The 19,543-nt window shown below is 47.1% G+C and overlaps 1 protein-coding gene across 1 annotated transcript in view; it reads right to left on the reverse strand.

Annotated features, from left to right (window-relative positions):
• Positions 1-19,543, reverse strand: part of PLB1 (phospholipase B1) — a 202,450-nt gene that overhangs the window by 142,077 nt on the left and 40,830 nt on the right. Inside the window, exons 8-12 of the mRNA XM_040347863.1 lie at positions 15,772-15,855; positions 12,942-13,007; positions 11,007-11,090; positions 8,225-8,291; positions 8,052-8,110 (exon numbers count right to left, since the gene is read on the reverse strand). Coding sequence (XP_040203797.1) covers positions 8,052-8,110; positions 8,225-8,291; positions 11,007-11,090; positions 12,942-13,007; positions 15,772-15,855 — 360 coding nt within the window. The remainder of the gene's footprint in view (positions 1-8,051; positions 8,111-8,224; positions 8,292-11,006; positions 11,091-12,941; positions 13,008-15,771; positions 15,856-19,543) is intronic.

The following is a 19,543-nucleotide window of genomic DNA, read 5'->3' on the forward strand; positions in this document are numbered from 1 at the left end:
TCATTAATATATCGTTACATTTATATTAGTACCTGAATGTGACCCGGCATCACAAGTGTAGCTCCTGTAACCCCAACACTAATCCCCCTGTAATCCCAACACTAACCCCCCCCCTGTAACCCCAACACTAATCCTTCCCTGTAACCCCAACACTAACCCTCCCTGTAACCCCAACACTAACCCTCCCTGTAATCCCAACACTAACCCTCCCTGTAATCCCAACACTAATCCTTCCCTGTAACCCCAACACTAACCCTCCCTGTAATCCCAACACTAATCCTTCCCTGTAACCCCAACACTAACCCTCCCTGTAACCCCAACACTAACCCTCCCTGTAATCCCAACACTAACCCTCCCTGTAATCCCAACACCAACCCTCCCTGTAACCCCAACACTAACCCTCCCTGTAACCCCAACACTAATCCTCCCTGTATTCCCAACACTAACCCTCCCTGTAATCCCAACACTAACCCTCCCTGTAACCCCAACACTAACCCTCCCTGTATTCCCAACACTAACCCTCCCTGTAATCCCAACACTAATCCTCCCTGTAATCCCAACACTAACCCTCCCTGTAATCCCAACACTAATCCTCCCTGTAACCCCAACACTAACCCCCCTGTAACCCCAACACTAACCCTCCCTGTAACCCCAACACTAACCCTCCCTGTAATCCCAACACTAATCCTCCCTGTAATCCCAACACTAACCCTCCCTGTAATCCCAACACTAACCCTCCCTGTAATCCCAACACTAACCCTCCCTGTAACCCCAACACTAATCCTCCCTGTAATCCCAACACCAACCCTCCCTGTAACCCCAACACTAATCCTCCCTGTAATCCCAACACTAACCCTCCCTGTAATCCCAACACTAATCCTCCCTGTAACCCCAACACTAACCCCCCTGTAACCCCAACACTAACCCTCCCTGTAACCCCAACACTAACCCTCCCTGTAACCCCAACACTAACCCTCCCTGTAATCCCAACACTAACCCTCCCTGTAACCCCAACACTAACCCTCCCTGTAATCCCAACACTAATCCTCCCTGTAATCCCAACACTAATCCTCCCTGTAACCCCAACACTAACCCCCCTGTAACCCCAACACTAACCCTCCCTGTAACCCCAACACTAACCCTCCCTGTAATCCCAACACTAATCCTCCCTGTAATCCCAACACTAACCCTCCCTGTAATCCCAACACTAACCCTCCCTGTAATCCCAACACTAACCCTCCCTGTAACCCCAACACTAATCCTCCCTGTAATCCCAACACCAACCCTCCCTGTAACCCCAACACTAATCCTCCCTGTAATCCCAACACTAACCCTCCCTGTAATCCCAACACTAATCCTCCCTGTAACCCCAACACTAACCCCCCTGTAACCCCAACACTAACCCTCCCTGTAACCCCAACACTAACCCTCCCTGTAACCCCAACACTAACCCTCCCTGTAATCCCAACACTAACCCTCCCTGTAACCCCAACACTAACCCTCCCTGTAATCCCAACACTAATCCTCCCTGTAATCCCAACACCAACCCTCCCTGTATTCCCAACACTAATCCCCCTGTAATCCCAACACTAACCCTCCCTGTAATCCCAACACTAACCCTCCCTGTAATCCCAACACTAACCCTCCCTGTAATCCCAACACTAACCCTCCCTGTAACCCCAACACTAACCTTCCCTGTAACCCCAACACTAACCCTCCCTGTAACCCCAACACTAACCCCCCCTGTAATCCCAACACTAACCCCCCCTGTAATCCCAACACTAATCCCCCCTGTAACCCCAACACCAACCCTCCCTGTAACCCCAACACTAACCCTCCCTGTAATCCCAACACTAACCCTCCCTGTAATCCCAACACTAACCCTCCCTGTAACCCCAACACTAATCCTCCCTGTAATCCCAACACTAACCCTCCCTGTAATCCCAACACTAACCCCCCCTGTAACCCCAACACTAATCCTCCCTGTAACCCCAACACTAACCCTCCCTGTAATCCCAACACTAATCCTCCCTGTAATCCCAACACTAACCCCCCCTGTAACCCCAACACTAATCCTCCCTGTAACCCCAACACCAACCCTCCCTGTAACCCCAACACTAACCCCCCCTGTAACCCCAACACTAATCCTCCCTGTAACCCCAACACCAACCCTCCCTGTAACCCCAACACTAACCCCCCCTGTAACCCCAACACTAATCCTCCCTGTAATCCCAACACTAATCCTCCCTGTAACCCCAACACTAATCCTCCCTGTAACCCCAACACTAACCCTCCCTGTAACCCCAACACTAACCCTCCCTGTAATCCCAACACTAACCCTCCCTGTAATCCCAACACTAACCCCCCTGTAATCCCAACACTAACCCTCCCTGTAATCCCAACACTAACCCTCCCTGTAACCCCAACACTAACCCCCCTGTAATCCCAACACTAACCCTCCCTGTAACCCCAACACTAACCCTCCCTGTAATCCCAACACTAACCCTCCCTGTAATCCCAACACTAACCCCCCTGTAATCCCAACACTAACCCTCCCTGTAACCCCAACACTAACCCCCCTGTAATCCCAACACTAACCCTCCCTGTAATCCCAACACTAACCCTCCCTGTAATCCCAACACTAACCCTCCCTGTAATCCCAACACTGACCCTCCCTGTAATCCCAACACTAACCCTCCCTGTAACCCCAACACCAACCCTCCCTGTAACCCCAACACTAACCCTCCCTGTAACCCCAACACCAACCCTCCCTGTAATCCCAACACTAATCCTCCCTGTAATCCCAACACTAATCCTCCCTGTAACCCCAACACTAATCCTCCCTGTAATCCCAACACTAACCCTCCCTGTAATCCCAACACTAACCCTCCCTGTAATCCCAACACTGACCTTCCCTGTAACCCCAACACTAACCCTCCCTGTAATCCCAACACTAATCCCCCCTGTAACCCCAACACTAATCCTCCCTGTAACCCCAACACTAACCCTCCCTGTAATCCCAACACTAACCCTCCCTGTAACCTCAACACTAATCCCCCCTGTAACCCCAACACTAACCCTCCCTGTAATCCCAACACTAATCCTCCCTGTAACCCCAACACTAACCCCCCTGTAACCCCAACACTAACCCTCCCTGTAACCCCAACACTAACCCTCCCTGTAACCCCAACACTAACCCTCCCTGTAATCCCAACACTAACCCTCCCTGTAACCCCAACACTAACCCTCCCTGTAATCCCAACACTAATCCTCCCTGTAATCCCAACACTAATCCTCCCTGTAACCCCAACACTAACCCCCCTGTAACCCCAACACTAACCCTCCCTGTAACCCCAACACTAACCCTCCCTGTAATCCCAACACTAATCCTCCCTGTAATCCCAACACTAACCCTCCCTGTAATCCCAACACTAACCCTCCCTGTAATCCCAACACTAACCCTCCCTGTAACCCCAACACTAATCCTCCCTGTAATCCCAACACCAACCCTCCCTGTAACCCCAACACTAATCCTCCCTGTAATCCCAACACTAACCCTCCCTGTAATCCCAACACTAATCCTCCCTGTAACCCCAACACTAACCCCCCTGTAACCCCAACACTAACCCTCCCTGTAACCCCAACACTAACCCTCCCTGTAACCCCAACACTAACCCTCCCTGTAATCCCAACACTAACCCTCCCTGTAACCCCAACACTAACCCTCCCTGTAATCCCAACACTAATCCTCCCTGTAATCCCAACACCAACCCTCCCTGTATTCCCAACACTAATCCCCCTGTAATCCCAACACTAACCCTCCCTGTAATCCCAACACTAACCCTCCCTGTAATCCCAACACTAACCCTCCCTGTAATCCCAACACTAACCCTCCCTGTAACCCCAACACTAACCTTCCCTGTAACCCCAACACTAACCCTCCCTGTAACCCCAACACTAACCCCCCCTGTAATCCCAACACTAACCCCCCCTGTAATCCCAACACTAATCCCCCCTGTAACCCCAACACCAACCCTCCCTGTAACCCCAACACTAACCCTCCCTGTAATCCCAACACTAACCCTCCCTGTAATCCCAACACTAACCCTCCCTGTAACCCCAACACTAATCCTCCCTGTAATCCCAACACTAACCCTCCCTGTAATCCCAACACTAACCCCCCCTGTAACCCCAACACTAATCCTCCCTGTAACCCCAACACTAACCCTCCCTGTAATCCCAACACTAATCCTCCCTGTAATCCCAACACTAACCCCCCCTGTAACCCCAACACTAATCCTCCCTGTAACCCCAACACCAACCCTCCCTGTAACCCCAACACTAACCCCCCCTGTAACCCCAACACTAATCCTCCCTGTAACCCCAACACCAACCCTCCCTGTAACCCCAACACTAACCCCCCCTGTAACCCCAACACTAATCCTCCCTGTAATCCCAACACTAATCCTCCCTGTAACCCCAACACTAATCCTCCCTGTAACCCCAACACTAACCCTCCCTGTAACCCCAACACTAACCCTCCCTGTAATCCCAACACTAACCCTCCCTGTAATCCCAACACTAACCCCCCTGTAATCCCAACACTAACCCTCCCTGTAATCCCAACACTAACCCTCCCTGTAACCCCAACACTAACCCCCCTGTAATCCCAACACTAACCCTCCCTGTAACCCCAACACTAACCCTCCCTGTAATCCCAACACTAACCCTCCCTGTAATCCCAACACTAACCCCCCTGTAATCCCAACACTAACCCTCCCTGTAACCCCAACACTAACCCCCCTGTAATCCCAACACTAACCCTCCCTGTAATCCCAACACTAACCCTCCCTGTAATCCCAACACTAACCCTCCCTGTAATCCCAACACTGACCCTCCCTGTAATCCCAACACTAACCCTCCCTGTAACCCCAACACCAACCCTCCCTGTAACCCCAACACTAACCCTCCCTGTAACCCCAACACCAACCCTCCCTGTAATCCCAACACTAATCCTCCCTGTAATCCCAACACTAATCCTCCCTGTAACCCCAACACTAATCCTCCCTGTAATCCCAACACTAACCCTCCCTGTAATCCCAACACTAACCCTCCCTGTAATCCCAACACTGACCTTCCCTGTAACCCCAACACTAACCCTCCCTGTAATCCCAACACTAATCCCCCCTGTAACCCCAACACTAATCCTCCCTGTAATCCCAACACTAATCCTCCCTGTAACCCCAACACTAACCCTCCCTGTAATCCCAACACTAACCCTCCCTGTAACCTCAACACTAATCCCCCCTGTAACCCCAACACTAACCCTCCCTGTAACCCCAACACTAACCTTCCCTGTAACCCCAACACTAATCCCCCCTGTAACCCTAACACTAATCCTCCCTGTAACCCCAACACTAACCCTCCCTGTAACCCCAACACTAACCCTCCCTGTATTCCCAACACTAATCCTCCCTGTAACCCCAACACTAACCTACCCTGTAACCCCAACACTAACCCCCCTGTAACCCCAACACTAACCCTCCCTGTAACCCCAACACTAACCCTCCCTGTAACCCCAACACTAACCCTCCCTGTAACCCTGACACTAATCCTCCCTGTAATCCCAACACTAACCCTCCCTGTAACCCCAACACTAATCCTCCCTGTAACCCCAACACTAATCCCCCCTGTAACCCCAACACTAACCCTCCCTGTAACCCCAACACTAATCCTCCCTGTAATCCCAACACTAATCCCCCCTGTAATCCCAACACTAACCCCCCCTGTAATCCCAACACTAACCCTCCCTGTAACCCCAACACTAACCCTCCCTGTAACCCCAACACTAACCCCCCCTGTAATCCCAACACTAACCCTCCCTGTAATCCCAACACTAACCCTCCCTGTAATCCCAACACTAATCCTCCCTGTAACCCCAACACTAACCCTCCCTGTAACCCCAACACTAACCCTCCCTGTAATCCCAACACTAACCCTCCCTGTATTCCCAACACTAACCCTCCCTGTAACCCCAACACTAACCCTCCCTGTAATCCCAACACTAACCCTCCCTGTAATCCTCACACCAACCCTCCCTGTAACCCCAACACTAATCCCCCTGTAACCCCAACACTAATCCTCCCTGTAACCCCAACACTAACCCTCCCTGTAACCCCAACACTAACCCCCCCTGTAACCCCAACACTAATCCTCCCTGTAACCCCAACACTAACCCTCCCTGTAATCCCAACACTAACCTTCCCTGTAACACCAACACCAACCTTCCCTGTAACCCCAACACTAACCCTCCCTGTAATCCCAACACTAATCCTCCCTGTAACCCCAACACTAACCCTCCCTGTAATCCCAACACTAATCCTCCCTGTAATCCCAACACTAACCCTCCCTGTAATCCCAACACTAACCCTCCCTGTAACCCCAACACTAACCCTCCCTGTAATCCCAACACTAATCCCCCCTGTAATCCCAACACTAACCCTCCCTGTAATCCCAACACTAACCCTCCCTGTAACCCTAACACTAACCCTCCCTGTAACCCCAACACTAACCTTCCCTGTATTCCCAACACCAACACTCCCTGTAATCCCAACACTAATCCTCCCTGTAACCCCAACACTAATCCTCCCTGTAATCCCAACACTAACCCTCCCTGTAACTCCAAACCCAACATTTCCGATAACCCTAACACCAACCCTCCCTGTAATCCCAACACTAATCCCCCCTGTATTCCCAACACTAATCCCCCCTGTAACCCCAACACCAACCCTCCCTGTAATCCAAACACTAACCCACCCTGTAACCCCAACACTAACCCTCCCTGTAACCCCAACACTAATCCTCCCTGTAACCCCAACACTAATCCTCCCTGTAACCCCAACACTAATCCTCCCTGTAATCCCAACACTAACCCTCCCTGTAACCCCAACACTAATCCTCCCTGTAACCCCAACACTAATCCTCCCTGTAACCCCAACACTAACCTTCCCTGTAATCCCAACACTAACCCTCCCTGTAATCCCAACACTAACCCTCCCTGTAACCTCAACACTAATCCTCCCTGTAACCCCAACACTAATCCTCCCTGTAACCCCAACACTAACCCTCCCTGTAATCCCAACACTAACCCTCCCTGTAATCCCAACACTAATCCTCCCTGTAATCCCAACACTAACCCTCCCTGTAACCCCAACACTAACCCTCCCTGTAACCCCAACACTAACCCTCCCTGTAACCCCAACACTAACCCTCCCTGTAACCCCAACACCAACCCCCCCTGTAATCCCAACACTAACCCTCCCTGTAATCCCGACACTAACCCTCCCTGTAATCCCAACACTAATCCTCCCTGTAACTCCAACACTAACCCTCCCTGTAACCCCAACACTAATCCTCCCTGTAACCCCAACACTAACCCTCCCTGTAACCTCAACACTAACCCTCCCTGTAATCCCAACACTAACCCTCCCTGTAATCCCAACACTAACCCTCCCTGTAACCCCAACACTAATCCTCCCTGTAATCCCGACACTAACCCTCCCTGTAACTCCAACACTAACCCTCCCTGTAACCCCAACACTAATCCTCCCTGTAACCCCAACACTAACCCTCCCTGTAACCTCAACACTAACCCTCCCTGTAATCCCAACACTAACCCCCTGTAATTCCAACACTAACCCTCCCTGTAACCCCAACACTAACCCTCCCTGTAACCCCAACACTAACCCCCTGTAATTCCAACACTAACCCTCCCTGTAATCCCAACACTAATCCTCCCTGTAATCCCAACACTAATCCCCCCTGTAACCCCAACACTAACCCTCCCTGTAACCCCAACACTAACCCTCCCTGTAACCCCAACACTAATCCCCCCTGTAACCCCAACACTAATCCCCCCTGTAACCCCAACACTAACCCTCCCTGTAACCCCAACACTAATCCTCCCTGTAAGCCTTTAATAAATGATAAATTAATTCTGAACTTTGCTACAATGTATATGAAGTAAACTATGCGCAGTGGGCGGTACTTACAGTGATCGAGTCTCCCAGGGCGCCGATGACCTTGAAGTCGGCCGGCTTCAGATTGTGAACTAAATAGAAATAAAAGTTCATTCGTTACTCATTATCTCTGATCAACACAAAGCGGAATCCTCCACCGGGGGGGGGGGGGGGCAAATCCTCCACCGGGGGGGGGGCCCACATACCGGAGGTCGGGACGGGGACGGACGGGCTCAGGTCGGTGCAGGTGAAGTCCGAACCCACTTTCCTCTCCTGAAAACAGAAGATGTGACTTTAGAGAAGGTCGCCCCAAAATACACAATGAGAAGCACGAGGCAGCAGTTTCTAGAGACAACTTGCCCGGTGAGACCTTTTACCAACAATCTGCCTTGTATTCCACAAGAGGACCTGTCACCCAAAGGCCCTGTACACACGACCGGATCTGTCCGCTGATATTTGTTCGACGGACAGTTTCAGTGGACAGATCCGGTCGTGTGTACAGCCGACCGGACCGGATTCCCGGCCGAGCGGACTTTTTCTAGCGGACTAAAATTTCCTAGCATGCTAAGAAACATGTCCGCTGGAAACCTGTCCGTCGGACGTGTTTGGTCGTCTGTACAGACTCACCGGACATGTCCGACCGACCGCCATCCCTCGCATGCGTTGTACGGATTCGACGCATGCGTGGAAGCTTTGAACTTCAAGGCCGCCCATGTCGCCGCGTCATCGGCGCGGCCACGTCCCCGCGTATTGTTTACGCGCGGATTTCTGTCTGATGGTGTGTACAACCATCAGACAGAAATCTCCGGGCGGACATGTACGCTGAAAACGGTCCGGCGGACCGTTTTCAGCGGACTGTCCGTCCGTGTGTACCTGGCCTTTTGTAAGGGCCTTTTTTTTAAGGCTGCAGAAATATCTGAACCCTCTTCCTCTTCTGGGAGTGTCTGAATACTACCTGTGCTGGCCCAGCTCCTCTGCCCCTCCCTTCACCTCCCTACATAACTTTTAATGCAGCTGCCGGGGGAAAAAGCTATACTATAGAGCGTCATATACAGTGCCTTGAAAAAGTATTCATCCCCACACTTTGTCATGTGACAACCAAAAACATAAATGTATTTAATTAAGATTTTATGTGAGAGAACAACACAAAGGGCCAGATTCAGGTACATTGGGCGTATCTCTGCGACGGCGTAACGTATTCGATTTACCCTACGCCGCCGCAAGTTTTTCAGGCAAGTGCTTTATTCACAAAGCACTTGCCTGTAAAGTTGCGGCGGCGTAGCGTAAATCACCCGGGGGTGTGTATCATTTAAATGAAGCGCGTCCCTGCGCCGAACGAACTGCGCATGCGCCGTCCGTAAAATATCCCAGTGTGCATTGCTCCAAATGACGCCGCAAGGACGTATTGGTTTCGACGTGAACGTAAATGGCGTCCAGCCCCATTCACGGACGACTTACGCAAACGACGCAACTTTTTAAAATTTTGACACGGGAACGACGGCCATACTTAACATTGACTGCGCCTCATATAGCAGGGGCAACTATATGCCGGGAAAAGCCTAACTTAAACGTCGTAACTTTACTGCGTCGGCCACGCGTACGTTTCGGGAATTTGTGTATCTAGCTAATTTGCATACTCGACGCGGAAATCGAGGGAAGCGCCACCTAGCGGGCAAAAAAAAAATTTGCAGTTTAGATCCGACGGCGTAAGAGACTTACGCCTGTCGGATCTAATGGATATCTATGCGTAACTGATTCTAAGAGTCAGTGGCATAGATACGACGGGCCAGATTAGGACTTACGACGGCGTACATTGCGCTGCGCCGTCATAAGTCCTTTCAGAATCTGGGCCTGAGTGTCACATAATTGTGAAGTGGAAGGAAAATGATTAATGATACAAATAAATATGTGAAACATGTGGGGGGGAGGGGCATTTGTATGGCGCCTCCTCCTTTACTCTGATACCCCCTAATTAAAACAGACCAACAGGCAACTATTCAAGGGGTATGAATACTTATTCAATGCACTCTATATAGAGGGGTATGAAAACTTTTTCAAGGCACTGTAACTTAGTGACAGCTCTGAGTCTGCTGGGGCAGATGACCTCACATCCAAGATGGCGGCACCCAGCAGCAGTCCCGGGGAGCTTTCGCATTTCTGTACAATTTTACAGATAAATAAAATACATTGGGGTAGATTCAGAAAGCAATTGCGTCTGCGTAACCATAGTTACACAGCGCAATTGCTTAGTTGCGCCGGCGTATCGACTGCTCCTGATTCAGGAACCTCGTTACGCCAACTGCAGCCTAAGATATGACTGGCATAAGGCTCTTATGCCGTCGTATCGTAGGCTGCATTCTTACGCTGGCCGCTAGGTGGCGTTCCCGTTGTGGTCAGCGTAGAGTATGCAAATTGCATACTAACGCCGATTCACAACCCTACGCGCGCCCTACGTACGCATTTTACGTCGTTTGCGTTCGTCGGGTTCCGCGTAAGGCTGCTCCTGCTATTAGCAGGGGCAGCCAATGCTACGTATACCCGTCGTTCTCGCGTCGCGAATTTAAAATTTAACATCGTTTGCAGAAGTGAATCGTGAATGGCGCTGGACGCCATTTACGTTCACTTTGAAGCAAATGACGTCCTTGCGACGTCATTTGCCGCAATGCACGTCGGGAAAGTTTCCCGACGGAGCATGCGCACTACGTTCGGTGCGGGAACGCGGCTAATTTAAATGATCCACGCCCCCTACGGGATCATTTAAATTACGCGCCCTTACGCCGGGCAGTTTTAAGGAGCGCACACGCAAATTACTTAGCTACTGCTTCATAAATGAAGCGTAGCGCAGATAATTTGCGTAGGCGCAGGGTAAAAACGGTACGCTGCGCCTCCGTAAGAAGTGCGCAGCGGTACCTGAATCTACCCCATTGTAATCTTTTTAGATTATTGATGAGATGAATGGACTGGTGACAGGTCCTCTTTATTTCTTACCTTAGGTCCGCTCTTCTCCACTCCCATCATGTCCTTAAGCAACAAGTAGGGACTGTTCCTGTGCGTGTTCAGGAAGGGCGTCGCCTGTAGGTGGAGCCAAACATGACATCATTACAACCATATTCATCAAACTTTATCAATACGTTCTACTGCGCTGACAAAGATGATGTCATCCGTCCATTAGAGGAAATCTTCCTTTTATATATAATGTCCTTTACCTGCCTGTCCGAATTTTTTTTAATATCTGCATCCAAAATTTAACATTTTATTTTTAAATAAAAAATAAATACAAATTTGGCTCTTAGGCGTTAATCCCGAAAATATTACAAACTGAAAAAACGCATGTAAAAAAAAAAAAAGATCATAAGTTCTCTATAAGTTACATTTTAATAGGAATTCAGAAAATAATAATTTGCTGCGCGATTTTTTTTTTTTTTTTTTAAGCATTCACAGTCTTTGCGAATAATTCTTGTATTGCGTCTAATATGTGTATTTCCTGTGATTGTCGGCTCCATCTAGTGGCCAGGATTTGGTATTTTCCGCCAAATACCACAATTAGGGAAATTCTACAATATGGCCACTAGATGGCGCTGATGACCATCATAGGAAATACACATATAAGAAACATTATGGGGATTTATTAATATCAATAGATTTATTATAAATATAAATAAATGTATTAATATAAATAAATTAATATAAATATAAATACATTTATTAATATAAATAGATTTGTTATAAATATAAATAAATGTATTAATATAAATAAATTAATATAAATATAAATACATTTATTAATATAAATAGATTTATTATAAATATAAATATAAATAAATGTATTAATATAAATACATTTATTAATATAAATAGATGTATTATAAATATAAATAAATATATTAATATAAATAAATTAATATACATATAAATACATTTATTAATATAAATAGATTTATTATAAATATAAATAAATGTATTAATATAAATAAATTAATATAAATATAAATACATTTATTAATATAAATAGATTTATTATAAATAAATAAATATATTAATATAAATAAATTAATATAAATAAATACATTTATTAATATAAATAGATTTATTATAAATATAAATAAATGTATTAATATAAATAAATTAATATAAATATAAATACATTTATTAATATAAATACATTTATTATAAATATAAATATAAATAAATGTATTAATATAAATACATTTATTAATATAAATAGATGTATTATAAATATAAATAAATATATTAATATAAATAAATTAATATAAATATAAATACATTTATTAATATAAATACATTTATTATAAATATAAATAAATGTATTAATATAAATAAATTAATATAAATATAAATACAATTATTAATATAAATACATTTATTATAAATATAAACAAATGTATTAATATAAATAAATTAATATAAATATAAATACATTTATTAATATAAATAGATTTATTATAAATATAAATATAAATAAATGTATTAATATAAATACATTTATTAATATAAATAGATTATAAATATAAATATAAATAAATGTATTAATATAAATACATTTATTAATATAAATAGATGTATTATAAATATAAATAAATATATTAATATAAATAAATTAATTAATATAAATATAAATACATTTATTAATATAAATAGATTTATTATAAATATAAATAAATGTATTAATATAAATAAATTAATTAATATAAATATAAATACATTTATTAATATAAATATATTTATTATAAATATAAATAAATATATTAATATAAATAAATTAATATAAATATAAGTATAAATACATTTATTAATATAAATTAATGAATATAAATATAAACAGCTGTGCACAATTATTATTTTTTTAGTTACTTTTTTAAAAATGTATTTACTTTTAAAATGAAATGATTTCCGGGAACCTACCTGTTCAGAGCACTGGACTTCATACACCTCTCCATAGTTGTTAATGTTTTTTTTCTCAGAATCCACCTTAAAAATAAGGAGACGTCTTTTATGATATAAATACTGGAAATATCTTCAATTTTATTGATAAATTGTCAATTTATTTCTCCTAAAGTCTTAAAAATGCCCCCTCCCCCCTCCTAACATCTATGCTGACTAACCGGTGTAAGAAAAATGTATATACTTACCTATTTCCAGCCGCGTCTGGTCCGGTCATGTCACCCCCTGGTGTCAGCCAGCGGCAGCTGCAGGGGAGAAGAGAGCACTCAACAATGTCTGGTAATGCCTGGCCTGGTGATGTCACTCATAGGCTCCCATGTCCCAGCCATTGCCAGTGCTCCCTCCTCTCCCATGCAGCCACCACTGACTGGCACAGGGGAGCGCACAACAATGGCTGGTAATACCTGGAACAGTGATGTCACCCATAGGCTCCCATGTCCCAGCAGCCAGGGAGAAGAGGAAGCACTCAGCAATGGCTGGCAAAGCCTTGAGCAATGACGCCACCCACATGCTTCAATGTCCCAGCAATTGTCAGCACGTCCTCCTCTCTCTGGTCCAGTCCCCTGTCTGGTCACATGATCCCCAGTGACAGCTGCAGGGGAGAAGTGGGAAGCGCTGTCTGGCGTGGTGATGTAAAACAATTTTATAAAAAAGGGGGTGTAGCCATCCGGGTCCCTGGGGACCTCTGGGCCCTTTAATAAAAATAAATAAAAAAATATATATATAAAAAAATTAAAACAGTTTTTTGTAATAAAAACAAGGGGGAGGGGGGTTGCCATCCTGGACCTCTGGGCCCTTTAATAAAAAGAGAAAAGAAAAAAAGTATATACAAAAAATTAAAAATGTTTTTTTTTATAAATGGGGGGGATTGCCATCCGGGGCCCTGGGGATCTCCGGGCTCCTTACAGGTGTACTGCCTGTACCCCCCTGATGGCATAAAGTCAGAGAGCGACCAATATACTGAATATAATGGTGGCAGTCATATGACGGGAGGTCAATCATTACGAGAAGGTGGAGCAGATAACGAGTGGGTGGAGCAGATAATGAGTAGGTGGAGCAGATAACAAGTGGGTGGAGCAGATAACAAGTGGGTGGAGCAGATAATGAGTAGGTGGAGCAGATAACAAGTGGGTGGAGCAGATAATGAGTAGGTGGAGCAGATGAGTAGGTGGAGCATATAACGAGAAGGTGGAGCAGATAATGAGTAGGTGGAGGAGATAATGAGTAGGTGGAGGAGATAATGAGAAGGTGGAGCAGATAATGAGAAGGTGGAGGAGATAATGAGAAGGTGGAGCAGATAATGAGTAGGTGGAGCAGATAATGAGTAGGTGGAGCAGATAATGAGAAGGTGGAGCAGGTAATGAGAAGGTGGAGGAGATAATGAGAAGGTGGAGCAGATAATGAGTAGGTGGAGCAGATAATGAGTAGGTGGAGCAGATAATGAGTAGGTGGAGCAGATATCGAGTAGGTGGAGCAGATAATGAGTAGGTGGAGCAGATAACGAGTAGGTGGAACAGATAAAAAAAGTAGGTGGAGCAAATAAAAAAAGTAGGTGGAGCAGATAAAAAAGTAGGTGGAGCAGATAATGAGTAGGTGGAGCAGATAACAAGTAGGTGGAACAGATAACGAGTAGGTGGAGCAGATAATGAGTAGGTGGAGCAGATAATGAGTAGGTGGAGCAGATAACGAGTAGGTGGAGCAGATAATGAGTAGGTGGAACAGATAATGAGAAGGTGGAGCAGATAATGAGTAGGTGGAGCAGATAACGAGTAGGTGGAGCAGATAATGAGTAGGTGGAGCAGGTAATGAGAAGGTGGAGCAGATAAAAAAGTAGATGGAGCAGATAATGAGAAGGTGGAGCAGATAAAAAAGTAGATGGAGCAGATAACGAGTAGGTGGAGCAGATAACGAGTAGGTGGAACAGATAAAAAAAGTAGGTGGAGCAGATAAAAAAAGTAGGTGGAGCAGATAAAAACGTAGGTGGAGCAGATAATGAGAAGGTGGAGCAGATAAAAAAGTAGGTGGAGCAGATAATGAGTAGGTAGAGCAGATAATGAGTAGGTGGAGCAGATAAAAAAAGTAGGTGGAGCAGATAAAAAAGTAGGTGGAGCAGATAATGAGAAGGTGGAGCAGATAAAAAAGTAGATGGAGCAGATAACGAGTAGGTGGAGCAGATAACGAGTAGGTGGAGCAGATAACGAGTAGGTGGAGCAGATAAAAAAAGTAGGTGGAGCAGATAAAAAAAGTAGGTGGAGCAGATAATGAATAGGTGGAGCAGATGGGAAGGTGGAGCATATAACAAGTATGTGGAACAGATAACGAGTAGGTGGAGCAGATAACGAGTAGGTGGAGCAGATAACGAGTAGGTGGAGCAGATAACGAGTAGGTGGAGCAGATAATGAGAAGGTTGAGCAGATAACAAGTAGGTGGAGCAGATAATGAGAGGGTGGAGCAGATAACGAGTAGGTGGAGCAGATAATGAGAGGGTGGAGCGGATAACGAGTAGGTGGAGCAGATAATGAGAGGATGGAGCAGATAACGAGTAGGTGGAGCAGATAACGAGTAGGTGGAGCAGATAATGAGAAGGTGGAGCAGATAACGAGTAGGTGGAGCAGATAATGAGAAGGTTGAGCAGATAACAAGTAGGTGGAGCAGATAATGAGAGGGTGGAGCAGATAACGAGTAGGTGGAGCAGATAACGAGTAGGTGGAGCAGATGGTGGAGCAGATAACGAGTAGGTGGAGCAGATAACGAGTAGGTGGAACCCGTGGCAGAGACAAATGATACTCACCATGCGAAGGACGGGATGGAGGACCACCGTGAAGTCTTCTCTGGTGTCGTATCTTCCCGGGCTTATTATCCTCTCCAGTGCGGACTGAGAAGAAAACAGAGAAAACAGATGGGTTTAGGGTCAGGAGATCGGCATTGTCCACATATTCTTCACCCCAAGAAGGCTTGGAGGATCTTCCATTGGCACAGCCAGCCGAGCCAACAGGACAATCCAATCCACCGATATTCTCCGCAGAGTTGTTGGGAGAAGACATCCAATAATACTAAATAAGTTTATTCATTCATTTCATTCATTATCACCATATTATAGACAAAGACCAGATAGGAAAGTGAATGTTCCCAGTAGAAGAGTCGATCATATCGGAGGGCGCCAAAGGTTGTGTGTCTACAGACCCCAGTAGTGAAGGTTTATTTCTAAAAGTGAGTGGAATATTATATTTCCATAAGAACTAATTCCCTTTATATCCTTGACCCTGACACAATGAGATCCAGAACAATGGAGGAAAAGTCCCAGCATTCTAGACACTTGGGGGTCCCAGAACAATGACACCCTGACACTTGGGGGTCCCAGAACAATGACACCCTGACACTTGGGGGTCCCAGAACAATGACACCCTGACACTTGGGGGTCCCAGAACAATGACACCCTGACACTTGGGGGTCCCAGAACAATGACACCCTGACACTTGAGAGTCCCAGAACAATGACACACTGACACTTGGGGGTCCAGAACAATGACACCCTGACACTTGAGAGTCCCAGAACAATGACACCCTGACACTTGAGGGTCCCAGAAAAATGACACCCTGACACTTGGGGGTCCCAGAACAATGACTCACTGACACTTGGGGGTCCAGAACAATGACACCCTGACACTTGGGGGTCCAGAACAATGACACCCTGACACTTGGGGGTCCCAGAACAATAACATCCTGACACTTGAGGGTCCCAGAACAATGACACCCTGACACTTGGGGGTCCAGAACAATGACACCCTGACACTTGGGGGTCCAGAACAATGACACCCTGACACTTGGGGATCCAGAACAATGACACCCTGACACTTGGGGATCCAGAACAATGACACCCTGACACTTGGGGATCCAGAACAATGACACCCTGACACTTGGGGGGTCCAGAACAATGACACCCTGACACTTGGGGGTGTAGAACAATGACACCCTGACACTTGGGAGTCCCAGAACAATGACACACTGACACTTGGGGGTCCAGAACAATGACACCCTGACACTTGGGGGTCCCAGAACAATGACACCCTGACACTTGGGGGTCCCAGAACACTGACACCCTGACACTTGGGCCCCCAAGTGTCCAGAATGTCGGGTCTTTTCCTTGTTTGTTTTGGACCCCGTTGTTCTCGGGGGCGGGGATATGAAGGGAATCGGTTCTTATGGATCTTCCTCATGAGAACCCGGCGGGCGGCACCTCTGATTTATAACGCAGAAGGTTGAGGTGAGTTCATGAAATAAATGATTCCTTTGTATCTCCTCGTTACTGAGTGACACGGAGGCTCCACCAGAAGAGGACACTGAACTTTGAGATTTCCAGATAAATGATAATAATGATCTGCGGAGTTCCCGGGACTCTGATAATCCTTATCTGCGGAGATGGGGATCAGATACAAGGGTGTGTTGGCTGATTATCACATTGGGTCAGAGTGTGAAGTGTCAGACCTTGGCATCGGTGACACCCAAAGCCTGAGGGAGTGTGATCGATACAATTTCCAATGTTCCACACAAGATACAATCTCCGACCGATACAATGCGGAAAACGTCTTTCTGTCATCTCAATGCCGCCGCTGAGGGTTCAGAGGGCCAGATTCTCGTAGATATCCGGCGGCGTAACGTATCTCCTTTACGTTACTCCGCCGCAAGTTTAACGGGCAAGTGCCTGATTCCCAAACCACTTACCTGTAAACTTGCGGCGGCGTAGCGTAAAGTCCACCCGCGCAAGCACTCCTAATTCAAATGATCCTGGTAGGGGGCGTGGATCATTTAAATTAGGCGCGCTCCCACGCCGATCATACTGCGCATGCTCCATCGGGTAAATTACCCGACGTGCATTGCGCTAAATGACATCGCACGGACGTCATTTGTTTTGACGGTAACGTAAATGGCGTCCAGCGCCATTCACGGACGACTTACGCAAACGACGTTAAATTTTCCAATTGCGACGCGGGAACGACGGCCATACTTAACATTGAGTACGCCACCTAGGGGGCATGTTTATCTTTACGCCGCGTATCGCTTACGGAAACGACGTAAAAACACTACGACGGGCAAGCGTACGTTCGTGAATCGGCGTGACTAGTCATTTGCATATTCTACGCTGACCGCAAAGGAAACGCCACTTAGCGGTCAGCGTAGATATTGCAGCCTAAGATACAACGGCGCTGGCCGTCGTATCTTAGGCATGTTTAAGCGTATCTCAGTTTGAGAATACACTTAAACATAGGACGGCCTTAGATTCGGACTTACGTCGGCGTATCTGTTGATACGCCGGCGTAATTCTTTGAGAATATGGCCCAGAATCTTTTATTTAAAGCGGAGTTTACACTCAGAATCAAAAATGTATTACATTGCAGCCTACCAATTCATTACATGTGATTCGTTTTCTTCTTTAGGCTTTTTTTACCCCTAATTTGTATCTGGTGATCCTGCCAGTAAGTCTTTTGTTTTCCTCTTGGGAGGAGACAAACCATTTGCCACTGACGGGGGTGCACAATGATCTTCTTTTATCCCACAAGGAACAAAACTATTTGCTGCAACTAATTATAAAGTGTGAGCTGGAGTCTGGATTTGATTTGTTAGTGTATCTAAATCTGCTAGTCCAATCTCCCCTCCCCCCAGACTGACAATGCTACTGTCCAAAGGGGCCCCCTGTGCTCCTTCATCCAGAGTGGGGGGGGCACTCTAATACAGGAGGTGTGTTTGTGGCCATATCACCAGGTGAAAACAGAGGGGATCTATTGCTCTACATGCCACCCACTGCCCCTCCGATCCACCTCCTGCTGTGATCGGGCTCCTGTGTGCTTTCCTGCCCCCCCATCCCCCCACAGTGCTGCTGGGTCCCCCCACCCTTCTCCTACTGGCTGCTGGGTCCCCCCTCTCCTCTCCTACTGGCTGCTGGGTCTCCCCTCTCCCGCTGGCTGCTGGGTCCCCCCTCCCCTCTCCCGCTGGCTGCTGGGTCCCCCCTCCCCTCTCCCGCTGGCTGCTGGGTCCCCCTCCCCTCTCCCGCTGGCTGCTGGGTCCCCCCTCCCCTCTCCCGCTGGCTGCTGGGTCCCACCTCCCCTCTCCCATTGGCAGCTGGGTCCTCCCCTCCCCTCTCCCGCTGGCTGCTGGGTCCTCCCCTCTCCCACTGGCTGCTGGGTCCCCCCTCCCCTCTCCCGCTAGCTGCTGGGTCCTCCCCTTCCCTCTCCCCCTGGCTGCTGGGTCCTCCCCTCCCTTCTCCCGCTGGCTGCTGGGTCCCACCTCCCCTCTCCCACTGGAAGCTGGGTCCTCCCCTCCCCTCTCCCGCTGGCTGCTGGGTCCTCCCCTTCCCTCTCCCGATGGCTGCTGGGTCCCCCCTCCCCTCTCCCGCTAGCTGCTGGGTCCTCCCCTTCCCTCTCCCGCTGGCTGCTGGGTCCTCCCCTTCCCTCTCCCACTGGCTGTTGGGTCCTCCCCTTCCCTCTCCCACTTGCTGCTCGGTCCTCCCCTTCCCTCTCCCGCTGGCTGCTGGGTCCTCCCCTCTCCCACTGGCTGCTGGGTCCACCC

The sequence above is a fragment of the Rana temporaria genome, chromosome 4 (assembly GCF_905171775.1).
Source record: "Rana temporaria chromosome 4, aRanTem1.1, whole genome shotgun sequence".
Lineage (NCBI taxonomy): Eukaryota > Metazoa > Chordata > Amphibia > Anura > Ranidae > Rana > Rana temporaria.